Source organism: Mus pahari, chromosome 9 (assembly GCF_900095145.1).
Source record: "Mus pahari chromosome 9, PAHARI_EIJ_v1.1, whole genome shotgun sequence".
NCBI classification, from domain to species: Eukaryota; Metazoa; Chordata; class Mammalia; order Rodentia; family Muridae; genus Mus; species Mus pahari.
The window spans coordinates 32,230,903-32,257,231 of NC_034598.1; the positions used below are offsets into that span (position 1 = coordinate 32,230,903).

Here is a 26,329-nt window from a genome sequence, read left to right on the forward strand (position 1 = left end):
GGAGGCCTGCGGGGTTTCCTTCCACGGAACCAGGATTAGAAGTCCTCGCTCGAGCGACTTTCTGCTCTTCCGTTTTTTTTTTTTTTTTTTTTTTTTTTTTTTTTTGCTTATTTACATTAAGAATGTGTGTTTTCATTTCAGGGGCTGCGCTGTTTGCGTTTGTCCCGGATTATTTAGTTTGACCATTGTTCAGCGTGACTGGGGAGATGTGCTTGCCCCCTCTAAGCAGCAGTTTTTCTGGCACGCACCTTCCTTGTCCTTTCATGTCCTTCCATGGGCAGAGCGGTCTTGTCTTTATTTACAGCCTTTCGTTGTTCCTCATCTTTAACATACCTTGCCCCTCCTCTCTTTCCTGAGCTAAGCTGTGTTTTCGTGCCCTTGACTGAATTGCATCTTTTTCTTGAATGCTTTATTTCCCATTCTCCACCTTTCTGACCTCTTAAATTCCACCCCACCCCCCACGGTTATGTACATTCCCTGCCCCCCACTGTAACTTATCCCTTAAGTTTCTGGACTCCTTTCACTCCTCGGCATTTAGTCTCTTCTGCCTCTTTTGCGGCGGTGATGGCTCTTGTTATTGTTTGCAGGACACAGCCCCCTTGTTCCTATTTCAAAAAGCCACGGGTTGTAAACCACCTACCTACCCTGGGTTGCTACAGTGTTGTTGAGTCATCCTGCCGCCCCAGACAGCCCTGGAGTGTTGATTCTACTTGGTACCATGGAAACGGAGGTTTAGAGAACTTAACTCTTTAGCCAGTGATCCCCATAGTTCATAGGTAATAGGGCTGAACTCCAGTACTTTTGAGTCATACCTGAGTTGGGAGGGAGTTGGTTAGTCCAGGGGGATTGCTGTCTAGGGGAAAATTAGCAAGCTTCTTTTCTTTTCTTCTCGGTTGTGACTGGCATTAACCACTAGCAAGCAGGTGGGGATGGGTCTGGGGATGCTGCACTCTGCTGTGTGTGGGACATCCTGAACAAAGACTGTTCCTGTGTCCTTCCTGGCCTAGGAATATCATGCTTGACATTCCTGTAATATTTGTGACTTTATAAAGTCACAGTTTTAACCGTGACTGAAGTTTCTTGTCTCTGTCTCTGCACATGGCCTGCTGTGTAAATGAGAAGGGAAGGTTGTGTTCACCACTTGATTAGACAGTTTTGATAGTTCTGTCACATCGTGTCCTCAGCAGGTTTGCAACGCAGTCACGTCCAGTTACTAATCATTTTGTCCCAGCATCCATATGCTGACGGGCCTTTTTGTAACTTATTTCCCCTTTCCACTTTACTGGTTTATCTAGATAGATGGATTTGTTTGGAGTTGCAGGTACGAGGGGGTTACTCATTGCATTTCAGAGTGGCAGCGTGTTAACCAGAGGGCCACATGGAAGCTGATACGGCTGAGAACTATTGACCTACATAAGAGTCAGTCAGTCCTAGGAGGAGCCTCTTGTGGAAAGCGCCCAGCTTTTAGAGGTGGCTGCTTCCTATTTGTTACTGGACCTCAGATACTTGAGATCTGCTAATTGATGGCTATTAGATAGATGCTTCAGTGTGTAAGATGACGCTATAGCCTTATGTGAGAAAAGGGAATACGGTTTCTTCTGCCCAGCTGTGTGTGTGTGTGTGTGTGTGTGTGTGTGTGTGTGCAGTTCCCTGTGTTCCTTGCACCAAATGGAGGCCAGAGAGTGTCAGGCATCCTATCCTCTGCTGCTCTATCCTCCTTGGAGGTAGGGTCACTTTGACCTTGGAGAATTCATGTTTCAGCTAGGCTGGTACCCTGCAAACCCAATTGACTCTCCCGTCTCTGCCCCTCACCCCACGCACTGGGGTTATTATAAGAACATGGGTAACCTAGTCCGGTTTACGGGGCTGGGCAATGATGTGGGTGGGGTAGGGTTGCTGGGGTTGGAACTCTGGCCTTCATGGTTGAGCAGCAATCACCTTTAACCACTGAGCCTACTCTAGCTCTGATTCACTTTTATAATGTGGCCTTAACTTGGCATGCTTGCTCCAATGCCACATAGAAGCTAAGGAAATATTTAAAGCTTTGTTTGTTTAAACATCTCAGCAGTGTTTGTATGTGGTGTGTGCAGCGCATCCTTCCCGGTGCTGTGCCAGGACCACTGTGGATATTGAGCTCAGTCTCGGGTGGGAAGCAGTGTAAGTAGGCTGGAGGACATTTTCTCTGGAGACCTCTTGCTCTTCCTCGCACTGAGATGAATGGTGAGTCACTGCTAGTTTTGTTTTGAATGACTATGTTAATAGGTGGTGATCAAATGTAAAAGGCTTTAGGACTCATTTAAAAGTCTCGCTCTTGCCACCACTTCCTCCTTTAGTTGTCCTAGGAGATAGTGGAATGTATGGCTTTTTGCATGTTAAAGGAGCTCGATTATTAGCAAATCAACAGAGAGTGGGAAAGTACCTGAGGCAGCTAGAGCCGCCCCAGGTGTAGAGCAGAATTACAGGGTAAGGAAATAGTATCGCAAGTCTTGTAATTATTAATGAGTATGCTAATGAGACAGAATACTGGGTCACCTTCCCATTTCTAATAGGGAAGTATTTTTAAATAATTGAAAAGACTTTCATCTGTAAGAAGGCTAAAATTACCAAATTACCTTAATAGTGACTTAGAGAGTAGTGGGGGGGAGAGAGAGAGAGAGAGAGAGAGAGAGAGGGAGAGAGGGAGAGAGAGAGGGAGAGAGGGGCAGGCTTGAGAGAAGAGACTTAACCTTTCTATATCTGCCCAGATGAACCCCTCCTCGCCTGCTTCTTTCAGCTGTTCTCCTTTGGGTGTTCCGGTTACCGCCGAGGTAGAGTTTGGCCTCCCGCATGGGGTTGAGTCATAAAGAGATGATATGCTGAAAAGTAGGGTAAGATTGCATTAGAATAGGCAGATTAGATAGGGAATTAACGCAGTCAGTACCGGTATTGATCAGAGGTGCCTATCAGCCTTGGGGAAAGCCAAATGTCTCTGATGCCTCGCTCCCATCTCTGATGCCTAGCTCCCATCTCTGATGCCTCGCTCCCATCTCTGATGCCTCGCTCCCATCTCTGATGCCTAGCTCCCATCTCTGATGCCTAGCTCCCATCTCTGATGCCTCACTCCCATCTCTGATGCCTCGCTCTCATCTCTGATGCCTCGCTTTCATCTCTGATGCCTAGCTCCCATCTCTGATGCCTCGCTCCCATCTCTGATGCCTAGCTCCCATCTCTGATGCCTCGCTCTCATCTCTGATGCCTCGCTCCCATCTCTGATGCCTCGCTCTCATCTCTGATGCCTCGCTCTCTAGCTCTTGGCAACTTGCCTGCGAATCGCCATTGTCTCTGGTCTTCTTCACATTTAGGAAGTAGCCTCACCTGAAACCTGGATTGGGATCCGAGAGCTTTCCCCCTCCCTTCCTGGTTAAAAGATGACACCGTGTCAGGCGGCACGCTTAAGACACAGTGAATTGAACCACACTTCCTTATTTTGAGCTACAGATGGGCGAATTCAGAAAACTGGAGTTTGTGAGCCGATTCTCAGAAAGCTAAGTGATAATTCTGCCCCAGGACTACTTACCTACCATTCGAATGGGAAATGAAAGGTGTTTATTTGAGGTTGCCCTATGACTTGAAACACACTGAGTAAAGTCGAGGAGTGGGATGGTAGAAATCTAGTCCTTTGCTTCCTTCCCTCCAGTCGTCCAGCTCCTTCAGAAAATCCACTTTTTATTTAAGTTCTACCAAAGAGAAGGAGCAAATTATGTAAGTGTCTCCTCCTGGGGAGGGTACCTGTGGAGAGGCTTTCCCTATATCTGCCCTAAAACAAACAGACAAAAAAGTCCCAGCAGATTTCCTATGTGCTGAAGTCCCCCACCTCCTTGCTAATCGCTTGAGGACTGTGCTTAGGTGTAAAGTGGCTTGATGGACAGCTTCTTGCCAGATAAATATAAGGAAATCAAGAGACCACCATTTCATGAACAGAGATGCAAAGATCTTCAACAAGAGGCTCTCAAACAGAGTCCACCAATTCGTGAACCATCGCAGTGCACTGTAACAAAGTGGGACACCCCAGGTGGACCAGTCTGAGGTGACACCAGAGATGTCACTTGAATTAATCTTCATGCACTGAGAAGCTAAGAAAGGAAAACAGTATGGTCATGTCCAAACAGGAAAGCAAAACACTTGACAAGTCCAAGATCAACCAGTTTCTTATGACAGTGTTCGATGGACAGGGCTAGAGGAGGGTCTGACGGTAGGCTAAGAGCAGCAGCCAAAATGTAGATCATCGTAGTTCATGGTGAAGAACTGGGTGCTTTCTTGTTAGGGGAAGGGGAAAGACAAATACCACCATCTACATTGCTTTTCAGCAATGAATAGAAAATAGGCCAAAGATCTTAAGAGACACCTTGCCAAGGAGGGAATACCCAGGACAGATAAGCATGGGACAAGCACCCCACCCCATCTGTCGCAGGTTAGCACAGGGGTTGAGGGTGCATTCTGCACCTATGAGGGTGGTCAGGTTCACAGCTCTGGAGCCACAGTGCTGACCGTGACATGGTACACAAGGGAAGCAGTCCACTGGCCCGTGGCATGGCCAGCCTGAGAGACAGTTTCTCCCGAGTCAAATCTGCTCTTAACTGTTGGCCCAATGATCCTGATAGCCTCCAGCATTGACGTCTCTTGCAGGGAAACCTGCGAATGTTTACAGGAGCTTGATTCACTGTTGTCGAAAGTCACCAGTGACCAAGATGTCTGTTAGTTAGGTGGTCTAGATAAATTATAGTAAGCTCAGACAGCGCCGGAGGAAAGGAAACAGTTTAGTCCAGGAAACCTCACTCTGCGTTCTTATGAAAGAAACACTTCCTGAGAGTCTGGATCCTGTGTGACCTCAAGCACAAGATCGGAAAAGACCAAGAACCAGGCGCAGCAGAAAGATCCCTGGCTCTCAGAGTTAGCAGGTGGGTGAGGGCTCAACAGGCAGATTTGGAACCCTCCTGCAGTGATTCATAGACACCATGATATATGTGCTAACATCTGTAGCAAGATGTTACAAGATTGTAAGGCCCTATTTGTAAGCTGTTGAGTATGAGTGAAGATGATGTGTCTGTGTGGCCCATGGATGGCCCCGATGCGCCTCCCTTTCATCCCTCCCCACCCCCCATTTTTTCTTGCTATCTCGGAGTTTCTCACAATTCCCTTAGACCCAGGCTTTCTTTCTAAATCCTCGCCTTTAAAAAGTTGCTTCTCATTCATACTTGTCTCGTCCCCCCTGTATGATGTTGATCAAATTAATCGTGGCAAATCTGGCTAAGGAGTTGATTGGGCTGGTGAGGTGACTCAGCTGGTGGAGGTGCTTGTCCGATGACTGGCAGCCTGAGTGTGATCCCCAGGACACTGGGGGGGGGGGAGCAGAGGAGGGAGAAGAAGAACGCTGACTATGTGACCCTCTGATCCTCACAAGCATGCAGTGGCACAAACTTTACACACACAGCGTAGGTGCACAGGCAAATAGTGCTTGTAAAAGGAGGGAGGGCCAGTGGAGGGAGGAGTACTGCGTGCGTTCACACCTTAATCAATTTTGTCAGCTCATGAGTTATTTTTCTATAGCGTCTCACTATGTGTCTCTGGCTGGCCTGGAACTCACTCTGTGGATCACATTAGCCTCTTAACTTCCAGAGATCTGACTGTCTTCTGACTCATGAGTGCTAGGATTAGAGACTGTACCCAGCCCCAGTGTCTTGACTATTAAGGAAACCGGCTCAAAGGTTCCTCCGCCGTGTTGCTGACACAGTACTGATGCTCACAGGTTGTCTGTGGAGAATGCAAAGATGAATTGAAATATCTCAGGGGACAGCTTGCACACGTTTTCATGTTTCCATGGACGCCGGCTGGGCTTTTGATGGTGCCTTCCTCTCCACACACGGTCCGGGCCTGTCGTTTCAGACTGTGTCTCCTGGCTCTTAATCTTTCCTCTTCATTGTTCAAAGCTGACTCTATTGGCTGTGCCTCAAACGTATGTGTACAGGGCTTCTATTTAAATCACATTTGACGCTGCCTGAGTCCATTCTATGCTTGCTCCAGGTCAGCCATCTCATAATCTCTAGTTGGGGGTCAGAAACTTTTAAAGCACATTGGAATTCGAGCCGTGGTTAGTTACATTAGAGGGTTGTTGTGGTTACTATAGACCTTTAGGTAGGTGGGCTTCTGCTAGTAAGCCCAGACCCTGAGGCAGTCGGCAGTCGGTCCCATGGTTCCTTCAATTTCCATTTCTCCTGCTGTGAGATTTTTTTTTCCTCTGCCCTCTGCCTGAGAATCACTGGAGAGACCCTGCATCTCTCTCACACCTTTATAGGAGGGCTCCGCACCTCCTTGTTTTCTCAGGTTTTTAATACCAGGGTCTGGAGACTTACCCACTTTTGTTTGTAATCCCATTCCCTTGGTTTCCTCTGCTGTGTAAGGTTGTAGGTGTCTAGTGTACACCAGTATACTTTTCATTCCACTCACTGATTGTTGTCTTGGATGTTTGGAACATCTGTTGCTGCTGTTGTTCTGTTTTGCCTCAGCTACATACGTAAATGTCTATGACATGTGACAAGTAGCACATCCTATTCTAAAAATAAACCGCAGGGGGATAGGCCAGCGGCAGAGTCTGCACTGAGCATGTCTCAGACCCCTGTCTTGACTCCCAGAACTCCGAAACATAAAAGAATAAAAACAATCTGTCGACCCTGAATGGTTGCCATCTGTGTCCCGCCAGCTGTCACTCTGACAAAATAATTGAAAAGTCACCTCAAAGGGCGGTTCAGTAAAATAATTGAAAAGTCACCTCAAAGGGCAGTTCAGTGGTCTCATCCAGGGTCACCCGGCTTGATTTTCTTCCTGTGCCTGCCTGAGGCAGAGCTTCATGGCTGGGCACATGCTCCCCAGAGCCGTTCACGTCTCCACTTCTTGGGAGGAGGGGAAGAGGTAGAACAGGGTCATAGTATTCTTCAAAGTCAGGTCCATCCTTGACCTCCCCTCCCCAACTCCCCAAGTTTTTACCTCCTCCCCCAGGACCAACAGCTGGAGACCAAGCTCTAACACCTGAGCCTTGCAAGAACATTTCAAGATTCAGACATAACGCCATTCACCCCAGTGGATGTTAAGCTTCTTGGCAGCAGGATGTGCCTTACACACCCCCGTTTGCCTTGTTTCGGGGTCCTCAAGACCGCTTCACTTTCTGTAGATGAAAGTAAAACCTCTGTCACTTGTGTAGCCATCACCTGGGGTTCCAGGAAGCTTATTTTAGAGGTCTACAGAAAAGAAATAATCAAGTCAGAAAGACTAGTCGAAATGGAGAACATCGATTATGCTTTGAAAGATTAAGGGCTTATGGATGCAGAGTTGCTGTTGATGGCTGGTCCGATGAACAGCGCTGAAAGCCTTCCTGAGTTAAGGAAAGCTTTGGGTTGGAGTTAATTTACTTCCTGGTTTAGTCTGGAAGGCTGGGCTTAGAACCAGGTCTAGTGCAGGCCAAATGTATATCCGCATACATTAAAGGCCATATTTTAGATCGCTTGCCTTTAGGGGGTCATTTATAAATTACTGAGGGGACTAAACACGGAAACGTATGGTACGTGTACGCTGTCATGGAGATGTGAGGTGTTCTGAGATGGGTAACAGCCCATCGCACATATCCCAGGCAGCCTCTGCAACGGAGAGACCATGGAATTTGGGAGGCACATACTCAACTATAGAAAAAGAAAGGGACATATGGGCAGCCAGCGACGACTGCCAGGGTAGTATGCCACATACACTGATTTGAGGAAGTTAAAAGGAAGGGAGAAACTGTTCTTTTTGAGGGAACAAACCCCAGCTGCTCCAAAAAGGTGACCCGTCTGTGTCTGGGTCTCCCACTGGTAAATAGCACAGGTAAAAAGAGCTGCCTGCCGGGGGTGGGTGGGGAGGAGGCACAGAAGGGCTAGCAGCAGTCAGTTCTACAGCAAGCACTAGCCAGGAGTCTGCTAGTCCAGTTGGCATCGTCAGATTACACAGGTCACGGGGTGGTTGTTTAAGAGCACAGGTCACAGGCTGGGTGTTTAGACGCCCCCTTCACCCTGTCTGTCAGGTTGTGAGACCCATTGAGCTACTTGAGTCTCTTCTCTGTGCCCTTTTCTTTTTCACTCCTCTCTCCCCGCCCCAGCTGTCTGTGTTGCGTCAGCCCCTGCCAGGTTTTTCCAGTGCTCAGTAGATACCCCTGGCAGCTCAGAATCTCAGCGTTATCAGTTGCTTGCAAGGATAGAAAAAGGCCAGCCGGTCACTTGGGAGGCAGAGGCCAGTGGATTTCTGAGTTCGAGGCCAGCCTGGTCTACAGAGTGAGTTCCAGGACAGCCAGGGCTACACAGAAACCTTGTTTCAAAAAACCAAAATCAACAACAAAAAAACAAAGGGTAGAAAAAAGCCTAGGGTAAGGCATGGGAAAGGGCACCATGCCCTTCTGTGCCAGCTGAGTGTGTCTAGTATCTAGAGACTCCCCAGTGCTGTCTGCTCTGGAGACTTCCTTGCATTGTAATGTTTGAAGTGTCAAGATGCATGCAGACAGGCACTTCCCTGGCTGGAGTCTGGGTGAGGACCCTGTTCCAGAGACTGTCTGCTTTAACTTTCTTGGCTGGCAGTATTTCTCTTTAGATGGTATGGGTAGGGTCTCTAGAGAGGGAGATGCTACAACCCACTGTCAGCAGAGGGGGTGGTGGTGGTGTGTGTAGTGTGAGCAGCTAAAGGCAGAAAGGGTGGGAAAGATTAGAGTTTCTGTGGCCTGCCTTGGGGGCCAGAAACCATGGGTAGAAAAAAACGAAATTATGTATCACGATATGACCTCATTTCTCTTGCTCTCTGTCATTAAATTCTACCTTTCTGAATCAGCCAGTCTTAACATTCACAACCTCCTGGTTGCCTGGCACAGCAAGCAGAGTGGGCTTTCCAGTACATACGTGAGAGGGTCCCACTGCTTACTACCCTCTTCCATGACCCGTGGCTTCCCCAAGCTCTGGTTAGATTCTGTCTTGGCCCACAGAACCTCCTTGTGTGCACCAATCTCCTTGTGTTTCCAAAATTGATGGGTTACTATCTCTCTGTCCTCTTCCTGATCCTGTGAACCTAGCTAGCTAGCATCGTGCTTCCTTCCCTGGGGCCTTTCACTGTTTCAAGTGCCTGGCAAGTTCTGCTGGAGACTCTTGACTAAACACTGCTCCTCAAGACTGTCTTCTTAGTGTGGTCCAGATTCCAAGGCATCTCGGTCATGAATTACCCAATCTCACCTAGCCTCCAATGGATTGCCTTACTTCATTGTAAGCTTCTGTTCTTATGGTCTGTCTGTTCTTCCTGCAATTACGCTGTAGGTTGTTACTTCAGGAATGTTGTCTGTCCCGTTTCACTGTTTTGGTCTCAGTACCTGTACACACCCAGCCTTAGGATTTCGAATGGCTATTTATACCAGAGAAGGCACAGAAGCAGGCCATTCATGATTCCCATGGCGTTTGCCCTCAGGGCACAATTTATCGAATCCACCAAAAAGTGCTGAACAGAACCCAAATCAGTGGTCATGGGCCAACCAGTCTAACGTTGTCTTGGCAGAGTGTGGCTTGTAGCAGTGGTCAAGTGGGACTTACTGAGGAGGCAGGCTAGGGAACAGGACATAGCGCGCCAACATTTCAGAATGATCTAGATTTCAGAGAAGGCTCTGCTGGAGACCAAGTAGTTCCAGGAGCTGCTGAGAAGATTGGAGGAGCATAGCTCAGCCGCCTGCTTGTCAGAGGGCATGCTGGGTAACAGCCAGAGCATTAGAGGAAAGGTGGGAGACAACGGAACACTCAGGGAGACCGCTTTGCAAAGAGGAACAAACACCTTGCGGTCACCTTGCGTCACCTTGCGCTGACTTCATTCAGCTCTCCTGCAGCCGGGCATTGGAGCGTGGGATGAGGAGGGTGGCAGAGGATCGGACAGGGCTTAGGGTGGGTGAAGAAGACTTTGGGGTTGGGCAGTACTGTGCTGGTAGATCTCTGCAGATCACTGATCATCTGTCCACTGTCTTCCAGGCTTCACCGAAAGGGTCTCCTAATTGCTCTCCTGCTCCCAGCCCTGCAGTACAACCATGCCTTTTTGTCAAAGACCTTTAATCATTAATGATTCCCCGCTTTTTTTTTTTTTTTAAAGCAAAGATTGCAATGAGAGTACAGTTTGCTGTCTATACTGAATTGACCTAAGTTGAACTAAAAGCCCCAAAGTCTGAACAGAACCTCTAGTTACAGCCATAAGACAGCTAAGTGGCTATTATCTCCTGTAGATTTCTGAAGGATTAAAGGTGGGTGTGAGCTCTTGGAACCTGACTGCCCAAGGCCCATTCATTTCCCCCGCCCTCTGTCCTCAGGGCGCCATCCTCCAGGAGCTTGTTCGCTTTGTTCGCTTGGCTCTTCAGACCCAGTACCATTTGCAAAGTGCATGTGATGGTGCTACTTCACACTGAGTGATTTGAGCGCTCTCTAGATAATAATGCCTTTTAGCTCTTGGCCTATTGCCTGATGCATGGTCCCTAAGAAGCAATGGTCGTCTCGTTCTCTGAATGATATCACAGAATTTGGACTTGAACCCCTATTTAAATTTTTATTTTACTTAACGCAGTGCATGGGATCAAACTCAGGGCCTTGCCCATGCTAGTCAAGGGCTCAATGGAGGTATGATAGAAAGAGGGGGAGGGGAAGTTAAGGGGTGAGAGGAGAAGCAGAAGGAGCCCCCTTTCTCCGGAGTTTGAACTTTCTGCAGCTGAGAGAGAATTCCCGCCCAGTGATCGGCATTTGCTATGGAGGTTGTTTATACAGAGACTTTCTTTTCTATAGAGACCTTTCAACTATGGATGTTAAGATAGCCGTGAGCTGGGTGCTTCAGGCCAAAGCGTTTATGACCCTGTCTCCTTTCTCAGCTATAAACCTACCGTCTTCTAGGAATTAAAAGTTGTTCTGTGACTCTGCTCGCAACCTGGGCTGGCGCTATCTCGCTATATTCCTACCACAGCCCTTTCAGCACCATCTCAGGATCTCATTGGCCAGAAAGGGCGAAATGTTTCCTGACAGCACTTCAAGATGTCACCAAATCCTATAGATGGCCACTGCTAAGACATAATGTGACTTTCTTGATTCTTAGAGAGAAGACACTCATATCCACCCCTGGCTTGTCACTTAGTTTTCCTCCATGCTCCTCTCTATTAACCTTTATACGTAAATCAGTATTAATTCTCTTTTTGAAAAACATCTGCCTCACTCGGTTTCATTCTGAAATTCTTTGCTGTGGTGAAGTCAGGAATCCCATCCTCGCTTGAGTAGATGTCTTTGAAAACAGCTCCCTAGGCCACTGTTGGTGGTAGCTTGTGGTAGCCTGTGATAGCTCGTGGTAGCCTATGGTACTGTGGGGCTTCATCTCCAGCCACTGCCAGTACCATTGAGCTGCACACGTGGCCCAGACTTCTGAGGTTTTTACTTCCAAAATTTGAGTCTGTTTCCATGAACGCCAAAAAACAAACAGCAAACAAAGAAAGAAAGATAGTTTAGCAAAGCCTGGTTTACAGTGGTGGTGGCGGGTGGAGGGGCAGCTGAGGGACTGGCAGGTTGTGAACACTTACATCCTGTGTTAAATAGAAGGGCATATTCTCGCGCATAGATGGCAACAGGCCTCTTTCCTCCCTCTGCAGGAGGGAGCTGCTGGGGTTTTGAGGGTGTACCTGACATGGGTATATGGACCGGAAAGGGATGAATTTTGCACCGTGATAAATTCCTAACAGTGGTTCTGACCTCAGGTGTCTTCCTGCAGTCCATGTCTTAAGATACATTTCACAGTTCGAGTCTATAATTAATACTTGTGTAGCTTAGTGAATAAAGTGTGTTTTCTTGGTCGCCATTGGCATGTTATTTCAACACAGTGAGTAAACACATTCCCCAGGTCAGCACTTTTTACTAACTTTCTTTTTCCCTATTTGATTTGTGTGTGTGTGTGTGTGTGTGTGTGTGTGTGTGTGTGCATGTGTGTGTGTATATCAGAGGACGACTCAGAAGCCCTCCTCAATTCCCACTCTGTGAGTCCCAGGTTCAAACTCAGGCTGTCAGGGTTGGTGTTAAAGACCTTTATCCTGTAAGCCATCTCGCTGGACTTGGCCTGGTGAGGTGAGGTCAGGGTTGGCTGTGCAGGGAACCCATAGTGAGAAGAGAATCAACTAGAAACTGTCCCCTGACTCTCGCATGCTGCTGCATTCCCGTCTGCGCGGTGTGCAGTATGACAGCAGCATGTGCACTGAGCGGCATTTTTGAATACCGGTGTGCTTCTCTGTCGCTTTTCATCCCTGCTTCCCTCATGTTCTACAGCGGAAAGTGTGTTACTGGGCGATTTTGTTGGTGAGTGGAAATTTGATGGAAAAGTTGTCCCATCTGTAGGAAAATGACTTAAGTTTGTACAGGGCCTTAGATTTAGTGTCATTTAGAAGGAAATAAGGGGGTCTGGGAGAGATGGCTCAGTGATGAAGAGCACTTGCTGCTTCTGCAGAGGACTCAGGTTTGTATCCTAACACGTACATGGTAGCCCACCCATAACTCCAGTTACAGATGAAATCTAGAAGATTTCATTCAGGTTGGTCTTTTTTTTTTTTAATTTATTTTTCCGTTATACTTCTGTCGTTGAGCTTAAAAATGTGTTTTCATTTGATATGAAGGCTGCGAGTTAATCATCAATAACTACCTTGTTCTCCTTGGTCTTCAATGGATTTTACTTATACGTTTGACTTAAGTTTAGGGTTGGGACTGGAGCTGATTGTCGTGGGCCAAGGGCAGAGGAAGTACAGTTATTTGCGGCTATGCAAGATGATTACTACTGCCCACGATCTCTTCGCTAGGTGCTGGCAGCAGGGTTGGCGGGGCACTGGTTGGCGGGACCCTGCACATTTGATGATGGGAGGTTGGCTTGTTTCCTTATGCAACACTGGAGTTTAGGGCTCATAGGGCCTTGCAGCCAGAAATGTGAAGACCACCTTGATGCTCAGCCGGAGGGGGGGTAAGCTCCATTCTCTGTACCAGAAAGTTTTCCTGGACCCTGGGCAGAGGAGAAAGTTTCTCCCTGGAGACTAGAGTGGCTTTCCCGCCAGGCAGAAAGAACCCAGGCATTTTATTATCAGTGGAGAGAGAATGACAGGGAAAATTGAGGTATCTAAGCAATGTATTTCTAGATGGAAAGGATGTAGTTATCTGAAGGGAAGATCAGAAGGAAACAAGAGGTATGCCGTTCCAACGGCCCTGCAGCTTTTGTGTGTATCTGCCTCAGATCCTTCTGAGATTGCTGGAACAAGGAGTGGGGAAAGAGTCCTTAGGGATGCAGCAGACTATGCTGTGCAGCCATTATTCTGGATAACCTATGTATGATGTGAGCTCTGTGATATACTCTTCTTGCCTTTTGGTGTGGGGGATGCAGGTCACCAGGATCTGTACAGAACGTGCGGTTTGAATGTATGCGGATAACGTCATTCTACCTTTATGCTTTGACTGGAGCCAAAGGAGCTCTAGTGAGTCTCGTGTGTTCCTGTGTGCTTCGGAAGTTTCAAGTCTGAGATGATAACACAGTGTTTCAGTTTGGGTTTCCTTGTCGTGAAGAGACACCGTGACCATGACAACTCTTAGAGGTAAACATTTTTCAGAAGGGTTAAAATGTTGACATCTTTTATTTCACTAGGGGCATAAAAGTCAATTTAATATTAAATGGCTGGTGTCCTCTCCCCCCCCCCCCCCCCTCCCCCCCTGCCCACCCACTCGCACTTCTTAGCCCTGACATTTATTTACATTTCAAATGCTATCCCGAAAGTTCCCTATACCCCCCCCCCCCCCCCCCCCCCCCCCCCCCCCCCCCATTCATGGCCCTATCTGAGGCTGTTGTCTAAGGATGGGAGGTCAGGTGAATGGTCATGGCTGCTCCTTTACTCAGGCCTTGACACTCTGCTGCCTCACATCTGGTGCCTGTGGCTTCATTCTGGGCTTCCATCAGATTAAAGCCTGGCTGTGTGTCAGGTTGTTTTCATTCACGAATTTGAGGAACAGCGTGTGGGGTACTGTGGCATTTTTATTATAGAGACCGTCATGCCTTCATGCCTGTCTTCTTACAGTGTGCTTTCAACAGTACACTTGAGGGTAGGCCTGGTGATGCACACCTTTCATTCCCAGCACTCCGGAGGCAGAGACAGTTGGCTCTGAGTTCGAGGCCAGCCTGGTCTCTGTAGAGTGAACTCCAGGGCAGCCAGGGCTACATAGAGAGACCCTGTCTCAAAAATCCAACACAGCAGCTAGAACAACAGTCTAATCTGTGAAATGGTTACAAGCGTTGTAGCTGAGTGACTATGAGGGTCTTGGAGTGAGCCCTTCTCAGTCCTGCCAGACCACTTCCTGATGCTGATCTTGGAGGGGTGGTTTGCAGTCAAGGGCAAGTTAGCAGCGTCTTCTTGAGGAATTACTGTCTTGATGTGTTTACTATAGGGGCTAGCACAATGTATGTATGATGTTTATTATGGCCAGACTAAGCTGTGCCTGTAGATTTGAATGTCTGGTTTCCTCAGTTACTCTGTGAACTTGGGCATTGCCCTTCATACTAGCCTAGCACTGTGCATGCAGAGTTATCTTTATTGGATGGAGGCATTTATTTCAATGGCTTGAGCCCTGGAAGAGCTGGTAGTTTTTATATAGGCAGAAATTAGAAGGTCTCTCTCAGGAACCCTGGAGTGTACACAGGAGCCGCTCTATTGTGTCTTCAGAGTGCATTGACTTAGCTCTCTTTCATGCCTCTTGAGTTCAGACTGTCTTGTCCCTTCTCCTCTCGCTTTCTTGCCTCTTTTCTTTTCATCTCTGGTCTCCTGTGTCCTAGGCTGGCCTTAAACTGACTTTCCTGTTTCCACCTGATTGGTGTGTACCACCGTAACTAGTGAATGTGGTATTAGGGTTCGAACTCAAGGTGGGTGCTACCACCATTGATTTAAGAGGCACACAGTGGGCCGAGCGTGGGAGGCAGAGGCAGAGGCAGGCGGATTTCTGATTTCGAGGCCAGCCTGGTCTACCAAGTGAGTTCCAGGACTGCAAAGGCTACACAGAGAAACCCTGTCTCGAAAAAAAAAAAAGAGAGGCACACAGTGTTTGTTAGATGGTTTCTTAGATCCAAAATAGTGACTATTTTTCCTTATTAAAATAATTTCTTGTTTATACTTAATTACAAATTTTTTTAAAAAGACGTTTTTCAACACAGGGTTTCTCTGTGTAACAACGCTGCCAGTCCTTGAGTGGAACTCACAGAGATCTGCCTGCCTCTTTAGTTCTGGGATTAAAGGCATGCACTACATTTTTTTTTTTTTTTTTTTTTTTTAGGTAGGGTAATTTTCTTGTTTTGTCCCCTTAGGCAGATCTCCCCTTCCCCACCAAGATATCAAGGGTCTGTTTTGGCTTCTTGTTTAGATAGGATAGAGAGCAGGCAGGGGAGGCATGGTAGCAGGAACAGGATGGAGACTCAGATCAGGAAGACCCACCTCCCAGTGACATACTTCCTCCAGCGAGGCTCCCCAGCCTTCCCACATAGTGCCACCACCTGGAGCCTAAGTGTTCAAATACGTGAGCCAATGGGGGGCATTCTATATTCAAACCACAGCTTAATGTCGCTGCCCCCAGTGCCCTTGACCCCCATACACCTGTGGCTCTCATGATGTTAAATGGGTCTTTCCACTTCAGCAAGCCTCATGGTCCTTAACAAAGTGTTCTGAGGCTCAAGGCCTCTCGTGACTGTGTCCCAGGTTCCAGCTGGAGGTCTGACCCTTCTCGTGGGGGGAAGACACAGCAGCAGACAGGAAAGGTATGCTGTAGGGTCAGAGAGCATTTCCTTTTCCTTCTGAGACAATCTCATGGAAACCAGGCTGGTCTATAAACGCTGTAGCAGAGGATAGCGTTGAGCTCCTGCTCCTCCCGTCTCCATCTGTCTAGATTATAGACAGATGATCTATAATCTGCTGAGATTGTATCGGCTTGTATCACCTTGCCCAGCTGAAGAGTATTTTATCTAGAAAGGGAAGCATAAATTCCTGATAGATTTTTTTTATTTCCACTTTTGTTTGTTTGTTTGTTTGTTTTCTCTGTGTAGCCCTGGCTGTCTGGGAACTCGATCTATGTAGACCAGGCTGGCCTTGAACTCAGATCTCTGTCTGCTTGTCTCCCGAGTGCTGGGATTTAGCAGTTTTAAAAGTCCTCTGCGAGGTATCTTTAGCTAATTGATGCATTTAAAATACTGACTTTTAGTTCATTGTTCTTGTTCACATTGGCCAATCCAGTTTCTTTATATAGTTCTTGTTTATATAGTGCTTGAGTTTGACCTGAGAAAACACCCTTGTAAATGTCTTGACACGGACCTGAAATCAGTTAACCGTTTTTTTAAATCACTGTTCCCTTGAGCAGACATGGGATTCAGGCATCACAGATGGGTCACCTGGAACAGTTCTTGATACTTGATTTTTTTTTTTTTTTTCAACGAATGGCCTCAGGAAGTGTGTGTGTGTGTGTTCCCATGGTGTGTCATGACTGCACCCCCCTCCTGCCTGTCCTTGTTAATGTCTGACTGCCCTCCCCCATTGTAAGAAAATACCCTCTGTCTCTAAGCTGTGCTTTAGGAACAAGTGTCAGGACTTGTGTACCGCGCCCTGTGTGTGGAGGTCGAGGTTCTCCTTCCCGTGCGGGGTCTGCCCCAGGTTGACAGGCTTGACAGTGAGGGACTTCTGTTTGTGTTGGGCCATCTCACTGCCCTGGAAAATACTCTTAAAGTCATCTCTGGAAATTCTAGCTTTGCCTTCCTCCTCCTGGCTTTGTGTGAGCTCATTATTTCCATTTATAGTGGCCACTTACCTGGGCCATAAAAATGGCCTGGTCAGAAATTAATTTATAGGTGGAAGTAGAACATTTTTTTCTCTTAGGTGCTGTTAAGTATTATTTTAATAGTATGTACTTTTTTTCCTCTACTTAAAAATAGTTTCTAATTTAACCTAGATTTTAACAGTTCCACTTAGATTTTTCTGCTGTAAATACACTGTTAAAAGGCTGGTGTTACCACTCCTGAGTAACCTCAGCAGAATTGCCAGGGCTTTCAGGCCACTCTGCACTGTGCTGTGAGTTCCAAGCCAGCCTGAGACACCATGTCTCCCATAAAACAAAACAACAGCTGCAAAGTAAATGTATTACCCCCGTGTTTCCAGCTCAGGAGGAAGAGAGGATAGGAAGGGTGAAGTTAAAAACAAGAAATGGAGAGAGCTCAGGCTTCCGTTTCTCCCTTTTTAGCTACACCTGAACATGTGACCATTTAGCTGTGGCTGTCAGCCTGACAGTGTGGACCTTGTGACTGTTGAGTTTTCAAGCTAACTGTGCTGGGCTTTCTGGGTTGCTTTTTTTTTTTTTTTTTTTTTTGCCTTCATCACCTGCATTTTGTAGGTAGCACCTGGAATTTGGAACATAATATGTATTTTTCCTTTTTCTTACATTAAAAACATTGTTGTGTTTTTTAAGGGTGTTTTGCATTAGCATCTGGAATTTGGAATATAATATGCATTTTTCCATTTTCTTACATTAAAAATTATTATTATTATATGTATGGGTCTTTTGCCTGTATGTATATCTACACCAGAGTGGTACTGCTGGTGGAGGCCAGAAGAGGGTGTTAGACCCTGGAGCTGGAGTTAAACAAACAAACAAACAACCCTCCTCCTCCCGGTTGAACTGCCATATTGGTGCTGGGAACTGAGCCCAGGTCCTTTGGAAGAGCAGCCAGTACTCTTAATCATTGAACTGTCTCTCCAGCCTCCTTTTGTTAACATTTTAAAGGATTGCATCTTTTCTTTTGCTGGGAGGGGTGGATTGAGACAGGGTTTCTGTGCTGGCTGTCCAGGAACTCACTCTGTAGACCAGGTTGGCCTCCTCAGATCCACCTGCATCTGCCTCAGGGGTGCCAGGACTAAAGGCATGAGTCACGCAGCTGCCCGGTTTAACTGCCCGGTTTAAAGGATCATTTCTTATTTATCTCGTTGCATTCTTTTTTTTTTTTTTTTTTAAACTTATTTATTTAGTGCATATTAGTACACTGTAGCTCTCCTCAGACACACCAGAAGAGGGCATCGGATCCCATTACAGATGGTTGTGAGCCACCATATGGTTGTTGGGATTTGATCTCAGAATGTCTGGAAGAGCAGCCAGCGCTGTTAACCACTAAGCCCCTTCATTGCGTTCTCAAATCTCCATTGTAGGTTTTAAGAATTTTTTCCTGACCTTGGCTAATTTGATATTTACGTTTGGTTTGCATGGGGAAGAACCTCTGTTGGGCTTGTCTCTGAAAGAAGACGGGATCATTGTGGTTTAATGTGGTTTAAAAGGTGTTCTCCATAAGGACAAGGGAATCTAGCAGGAATCTGCTATCTGCTGGGTTGGGTTCCCCTCCACCCGCCCCCCGTCGTGTGGAATGGAATCCCCCTTGTGACAAATAAGCTCTTTTGTTTTTTGAACTTGGCAGTGAAACTTCCTCTTGGGACTCTCACAGAAGGAGATTTGCCTTATTTGTCTGCAGAGGCTGGAGCGCTGACTTCCTTTTCCCCCGAGGCTGCTTGTTAAGTGGAGTTGATCTGGGAAATAATCTTCAAGGTTCCCCAGCGACTGAAATAGAGCGGTGCCTGTGTAGCTGTTGCTTCTGAACGCCAAAGCAGCTCTTCAGCTGCAGTAAAGGGGCTGACTCCTCATCCAGAGATAAGATCTGGGCCTGGTGGTACAGGTCTGCAATCCCAGCCCTTAGAAGGCTGAGGCTGGAGGATAATGAAGTTGAGACCAGTGGGCTACATGAAAATAACTTAGTGCTCCCCCCCCCCCCAATTTCTCCTCCTTTGTAGGCCACAGAGAAGAACAAGAAGCCTGAAGTCCCGGTGCTTTCTTTCTTCCTCTTCTGTTTAGTCTAAGCAGTTCTCTAGGAAGTAATGGCCTGGTGACTGAGTGAACAGGGAGAAGTTGAAGCCTGCGGCAGACGCTCACTCAGAGAGAGTATGGGAGGTCTCTGCTCAGTGTCTTAGTACTCTACGTTAAAATGCCACGTAGAGTATTAACACACTATAGTCTGAAATTTGCGGGAGTCAGATTAAGTGGAGGGGGAGGAAATGGTTAAAAAGGGCTAAAGCCAGCTGGAGGGAGGCTCATGGCAAGGAGCTCTGTAGGTCTGGTAGGTTGCCACTGTGCTGTGTGGAAGCAGGCTTACTTCAGCCAAAGCAAATGTTCCTCTATCTTATTCTGGGTGGTGGCTGTAGCCTACTGGGACTGTAACCAACCAGTAGGCTCATTCCCATCTCATCATACGTGTGTGTGTGTGTGTGTGTGTGTGTGTGTGTGTGTGTGTGTGCGTGCGTGCAGTCATGGCTATTGGTGTGTTGTCAGTTCATAAAAGCATGGATTTGGAATGAGGTCATTCTCTGACCCCCAGCTCTGCAGCCCATGGTGTGGCTGCACACACTTCATTTTTAATTTTTTTTTATTTTCTTTTTACCTCTGTCTCTCAGATTCTTCATGTTCTCCATATCGGAATAGTAAACCTTTCTTATAAATGTCAAGCATGGAATAAATGAGTCGATAAATGTGAAATATTCTTGATCCTACTTCACTTTTATGCCGTGTGGTGCTTGGCTGGCAAGCTGGCGGAACACTGCCCCAGGGCAACGGTCATGCTGCCAAGGTCTCCGCCTCCTGCTCCTGCCCTGATTCAGCTCAGCTGCTCGTCTGTCCTTTTGGATTTGCTTCCTTCGTGGCAGTTTTCCTTGGCATGTAAGACAGCCAGCCTACCCTGGCATGGGAAGGCTGTGGAGGTTGTCGGATCATCACTGTCTTCCCTGGTAGCTGGTTACTTCATGATTGCACTTTGAGTTTCCAGCCTGTATGTTCAGCAGCAGTGGCCCTGGCTGATGGAATATCAGCCCTCGGGCAGCAACAAGGGTCCGCTCTGTCCTTGCTGGCGTCTTGGATCCTTCACACTATACATTTTTGTATTTTCTACCTTCCTGGTCTATTACCTGAAGTCTCATGAACATCTTTGGATCCCTCCTCCCTCTTAGGAATCCAACCTCAACCACAGCAGGTTTCGGTTGTTTTTTTTTGTGTGTGTGTGTGTGTGTGGGGGGGGGACTCAGTTTCTCTTTGTAGTTCTGGCTGTCCTGGGACTCACTGTGTAAATCAGGCGGACCCTCAACTGGAGAGATCTGCCTGCCTCTGACTCCTGAGTGCTGGGATTAAAGGCATGGCCACCAAGCTCAGCCAGGTTTCCCTTTAGCCCTGTTGACACTTGGGAGGAGATAATTCTCTGAGGAGACTGTCCTTTATTTACCAGTGCCTCTAGGTAACCCTTTTCCTGAAGGTCTGACACCCAAACTGTCTACATAGTACCCAGTAGTGTACAACAGGGCAAATTGTCTCCCCCATCCATTGTTCAGAGCCATTAGTCTGTGGACCACGTTTGCCCTTCTCATCTGTGCCATGAGAAGTTCACAGCTGGGTCAGAGACATTATGAGCATACCTGTTTCTGTTTTAATAGGTTCCTAATTTTGCCTGGCAGTCCTTTAATATGTTACTGGCTAGTGCTTTTAGTTTTCATGTTTTTTTTTTTTTCCTTTTCTTTTAGACCTTTATTCTCCTCAAAGTTTCCAACTCATTTTATTCCGTATTTGTAGTAGTTGACCTTGACATCAGAGATAAAATAGAGGCTGTAAATCTCTCCTCTCTAAACGTTGTGATATGAGCCATGAATTTAAATCCTGGGTTAGCATTTAAAGAATTTTGTGGCCTTCGTTCTGCAAGGCGGCCTGTCTCTGTCGTGGCTATCATAACAGAAAAGGTGTAACGTGTTTCCTGTAGTGACTTGCCCATTGGGTCATCTGATGACAGGTAAGCGAATGCCAGAACTGACAAGAGGACTGATGCTTTTTGTGAGGTGAATCCAACGCACGTTAGTTAGGGTGATACTGATTTGGGGGTCTGGAGAAAATGAGGGGAATGTGATTAAAGCAAGAGAAAGGGAGCTGTGTGTGGGCATGTAGTAAAGAGGGAGTAGGTGTAAGCCACCATGTGGTTGCTGGGAATTGAGCTCAGAACCTCTGGAAGAACAGTCACTGCTCATACCCATTGAGCCATCTCTCCAGCCCCAGGAGTGGATGGTTTGTGTAGGTGGAGACATGTGGGCTCTTTGAGATGAGGTCTCACTGTGTAGCCCAGGCTGGTCTCCGACTCAGAGATCCACTTGCCTCTGCCCTCTGAGTCCTGCCTGGGACTAAATTTGTGCACCACCAACATCACCCACGCAGACTCACACATTTTGATTGCCTGTGGTGAGTGCTGTTTGTGGGTGGTGTTTAAGTGTTTAAAAGTTTCAAGTGAGAGTAAGTTATCAGTTTCAACTAGTCCTCTCTCATCAGATCTATTGTTCTGCATGCAACTCTCATTTCTTTGCTTAGTTGGCTCAAAGGCACGTTCAAGTTTCGCTTGCCTTTCCTTTTAAGATTCAAACCTTGTAAGACCTGTCTTACTTTGTCATGATGCACCAGCACCAGCTGATATGACTACCTTCCTCTTCACCACTCTCACCTGTACCCTTCTTCCTGTGTCCTCGGGTCCCCTCCTGTCCCACTAACTGTCTTAACTCCAGTAATACCTCCTGTTTCACTTCAGCATGGCACTTCTGGGAGCTAGAGAGGTTGCTGCTTTCTGTGTAGATATGAGGACTCACATCACCGAGTTAACTAGCTGGGTGTCATGCTTGTAACCCCAGCTCCCAGGGATCCAGTGCCTCCTTCTGTCCTCTCTGCCCATACCTAGGTGTGCAGTCTCCACCCCATTCCATAGGCATACAGCCTGACAGACATAAGCACATGCATGCATCAGGACATTCGTAAAACCAAACAGTGAAACTCTCTGCTTGTTGCGTTTACATGCTTTAATAAGGCCACGTCTTCCCTGCTCACTCCTCCAGCCGTGTGGGTTGGTGGCCTCTCCTATGTGTTATGTCTACCCATCTAATACCTTCATGTTGGTGTCTTACTGCTAAGTCCCAGATGGGAATTTGTATCACACTGTGTGTGCGTGCACCCCATGCCTGTATGGAGGTCAGAGGGCACCTAGTGGTTTTCAGGCTTCTTGTGCCTTAGTGATCTTTACATGAGGAACAACTAAAAGTTAAAATTTGTTTGTGAGTGTATAGTGTATAGTGTGTGTGTGTGTGTATGTGTGTGTGTGTGTGTGTGTGTGTGTGTGTGTGTGGCTTTACTTGCTGAGCCATCTTACTGGGCTACTAGCAAAATTAAGGCAATTTTTGAGATGTTTTGGCTTCGGTATGATGGCTCATGTCTTTAATCCCAGCATTTGGGAGACAGCACCAGGCCGAGTTCTGAGCTGGAGACCAGCCTGGTCTATATAGCTGGTTCCAGCCCAACCAACGCTACATAGTAGTAATTCTCAAGAAACAAACTTTAAGTTGCCAAAATATTTTTTTAAGTGTGTGTGTGTGTGTGTGTGTGTGTGTGTGTGTGTTTACCATGTATGTGCTAGCATGTCTGTGGAGGCCAGGAGAGGGAGTCAAATCCCTTACTGCTGGAGTTCCAGGCAGTTGTGGTCTGCCTGGTAGAGTGATGAGAACCAAACCCCAGGTCCTCTGGAAGAGGAGAAGCAAGTGCTCTTAATCACTGAGCTCCCCAAACATCCTTCACGAATGTTTCACAGCTGCCACAAGAAAGTCTAGACGTAGGATGGTATTGTCCGCAGTCAATTCTGGAGACGATGCCTCTCACCTGGGATGTAGTCATTACTGTATTATTGCTTGGCCCCCTAAAATTCTGCATACAGCAGTGTCACTAACTGTCCCCTCTATACATATATCTGTCTATCCCAAAGGAAACCAAGGGGTTGGGAGCGTCTGGTTCTAGGGAGAGGGTTTGTGTTGGGCAGGATTCCAGGTTAGCTAGAGTGCTCTCCTTAGAGTGCTGTCTTTGTCGCCATTCAGAATGCTAGGTTTCCCAGAGCCTGAGCTTGTATTAACATTATTATGTGTTTTGTGAACTTGTATTTGAGGAGAATTAACATATATCAGTGGAGTTTGGGAATTAGTGTGTAAAATTGGGGTTATATACAGAAGCATGGGCCTTTGGGTGTGGGTGCTGAGGAAAAACAAGCAAGCAAACAAACAAACAATACCTCCTAGTAACTGTTAACGGCCGGGGACCTTGTGAGCCTTTCTGTCCTGGCAACTGTCAACCACCTTGAAGACCTCAAGGGGGTGGAGCCTCGTAAGCTCCTCCCCCAGCGTACTTGTTTATAATTCCATAGGGGCGGGGCCTCATGCTTGGGGCGGGGCCGGATGAGCCCCTCCCCCAGTTAGTGCTAACTGCCTGTAAATGCTGGGGAGGCGTGTGAGCCCCTTCCTACCTGCAACAGTTAACTGTCTACAAATCCTTGGTTATGGGCCAGGCCTCAGGAGGGTAGAGCCTCATGAACCCCACCTCCTAACCAGTTGTTAACTGTTTATAAATCGTTGGGGGGGTGCCTCACGGGCCCCTTGCTACTCAGTGGTGGGACGTTAATGGTGGACATGGGCAGGCCTATTAAAGGTGACCTCATCTCATGATAGCTCAAGAGGGTGACAGTTGTGCTTCAAGAGGACAGCATTCCGAAACCTTACCTTTTAAGTTTTAAAAGTTCTCAGTATACGGGAATATGTCCAAAATTCTGAATATATATTACCATCATGTCTATTTGCATAGAAGTCAGCAAGATCACACGATTTAGTAGTACTGAGAAAGAAAAATTGAGGTTAAGAAGTAGGCATCAGCTTTGGAAGATGGTAGACCACCAGTTTATTATTCTGACAACTTATAGATAACAAGAAAGAATAAACACTTTATCCCTGCTTTTTCCTGTAAAAGCTGGTTTCAAGGTAAGCAAGTTGCTAGCAAAGCCCTCAGGTTTGGTGGTTTTGTTCCTGTTGCCTTCATTCTCAGCGATCAGCTTCCTGCTTTAACGCTTGATTCTTCTGATTCTCATAGCTTTTCCTCATTGTTTTTATCTGATTGTGAGCATAATTGCATATTATCATGCATAATCATTTTAAGTCCCGTGATGGATGGGGTGGACACTTGGCTGGTCTCTGAGTTCGTCTGGATTATGTTTCCTTCTGACAAAGATTTCTATCAAAAGTTTGTTTGGATTTCAGCCATGTTTCCAAACATGGGGGAGGGGATTCTGGTGGTGAGTCTGGTTGACTCCAGCGCCTCATCAGTGGGTGTCGATGTGCTAGAACGCTCTGACAAAGCCGCTGTTGTCTTTCCTGGACTGGCTTGCACGGCTGTATCCACAAAGGGTGGTCTTACAGGCTGTGTTCTGTCTTTCTAGTGGTAGAGTGCCGTGACCTACTTGGGGAGATGTTTAGGTTTGCGGTGGTGGGAACTGAGTCCTCGCTGTTGTCCTGGGCCAGTGATGGGTTTGTGCAGGCTGTGTTTCTCTGTCCTCTGTAATCCGCTTCTCCTTTAGACTTAGGTGGACTTTAGTCTTCATTTGCAGGAAAGTAGTTTCCCTCAGCACTATACTGTGAATAATTTGGAAGGAATTTAATAAGAAATGTTTTATATCCAGTATTAAAACTAATGGGGTCTTTGACCACAACTACATGAACTTTTCCAAGTAGCATTCACTACTTCCATGAGCTTTCTGACATTTCTGAGTAACTCCTGACACAATTCAGTAAAGAAAAGTGCTTCATTGCTCTCAAGGAACTTTGTTTTTAGGTGGGAGAGAGGGGGAGTAAAAAAATCAAACAACCATAGAGAGTGTTCTCTTCTGCATGGGATAGAGTGTCTCCCACTGTAGTTCCTACCCTCCAGTCTTTGTTAGGCTTATGAATGGTACTAGATTGGTTCTGGGTTTTTTTCATAAAGGATACATTAACAAACTTCAACTTTTAAGCATAAAATTTGAAAGTACAATATGACTAGAAGAAAACACCAAAGGATCTGCTTGCTGTATTTTTAGGTATGACCCAAGGCTACAAAATAAGGTTCTTGATTATATATTGTTATAAATGTGAATGTAAAAAAATTTAAACTGTGTACATTTACATATACAAGCAAATGAAACTATCCATTTTAATATATTTTTTTACAGTAAGAATATTTGCTGGCAAAGGATTTTTAAGCTACTATACATAAAGAGGGATATGAAGTTATACTAAATTAGAGGTTCTAGATGTAACTTACCTGTGAGAGACTGGTCATTTTAGGCTAATTCTGATTTTTTTTTTTTTAAAATGGAATAGTTTTACCACCAATCTTGGAGAGTAAAGTTCTCCTGTGTTGTTTATAAATCCATTGTTTAGTTGGCATTATGGCAGACTGAAAAGCCTAAGAGCCAGTCTTCAGTGTCTGTCAGACCCTGATGAATGTGATACCTAGAAACCATAAGAACTCAAAGACGTTAAAGCAGAATTGCAATTAGTTTAATGCTAATGACATCATGAGAAGATGGCCTGAATAGATGCTTCAGGCAATAAATATGTCGCATTAAAAATACTCTGTGCCACCACACTGTTAGGGAAATGCTAATCACAGTTGTGATGTCATAGTACTTCATCGTAGTTAGAAAGGCTGTTTATCAAAACCACACAAAGTACAACAAATGTTGAGAAGAATGTGCAGAGAAAGAACCTTTGTATGCTGCAGTCAGAGATGCAGATGAGTATAGCCACACAAGCAGAACAGTGGAGGTTCTTCAAAAGGTAAAGATATAGCAGCCGTACAAGACACTCTCCCATGACAGGGTATGTGCCCAGTCAGAATGAAGCAGGTGCACAGAGGAGATACCTGCGTGTCCGGGTTTATTTGCTCTCTAGTCATAGCTGCCATATGGAATATCCCTGATGACAGAAGAAGGGACAAAGAATAAGATGAACTCACCTGCCACACTATCTGTCCGTAAAGAACGAGGCCAAGTGACCTGCAGAGGGATGACTGCGACTGGAGAGCACTGTCCCAGTGCACTAAGTCAGACTTAGAAAGACAGAAATTGAATATCTGTTTTCCTGTGTGGAAACTTCGCCGTGAAAGTAGGGAGTGGGTGTGCTTAGCAGAGGGTAGAAGAGCACCACCAACCTACAATCCGAGAATGCTTGAAAGGGTCACAGAGACGCACACGAAGCCGTACAGTTAATAGGCATTATTATTAAACAATCTGCTCAAGGGCCAGCACATGCCACTCCCAATGAATAATAATT

The 26,329-nt window shown here is 46.5% G+C and overlaps 2 protein-coding genes across 4 annotated transcripts in view; one reads left to right on the top strand and one right to left on the bottom strand.

The window, feature by feature from the left end:
• Reep3 (receptor accessory protein 3) overlaps positions 1 to 2,828 on the bottom strand; it is an 88,154-nt gene extending 85,326 nt beyond the window's left edge. The window contains exon 1 of the mRNA XM_029542388.1: positions 2,801 to 2,828. Coding sequence (XP_029398248.1) covers positions 2,801 to 2,828 — 28 coding nt within the window. The remainder of the gene's footprint in view (positions 1 to 2,800) is intronic.
• Positions 1 to 26,329, top strand: part of Jmjd1c (jumonji domain containing 1C) — a 159,992-nt gene that overhangs the window by 1,702 nt on the left and 131,961 nt on the right. The gene's annotated exons all lie outside the window — the stretch shown is intronic.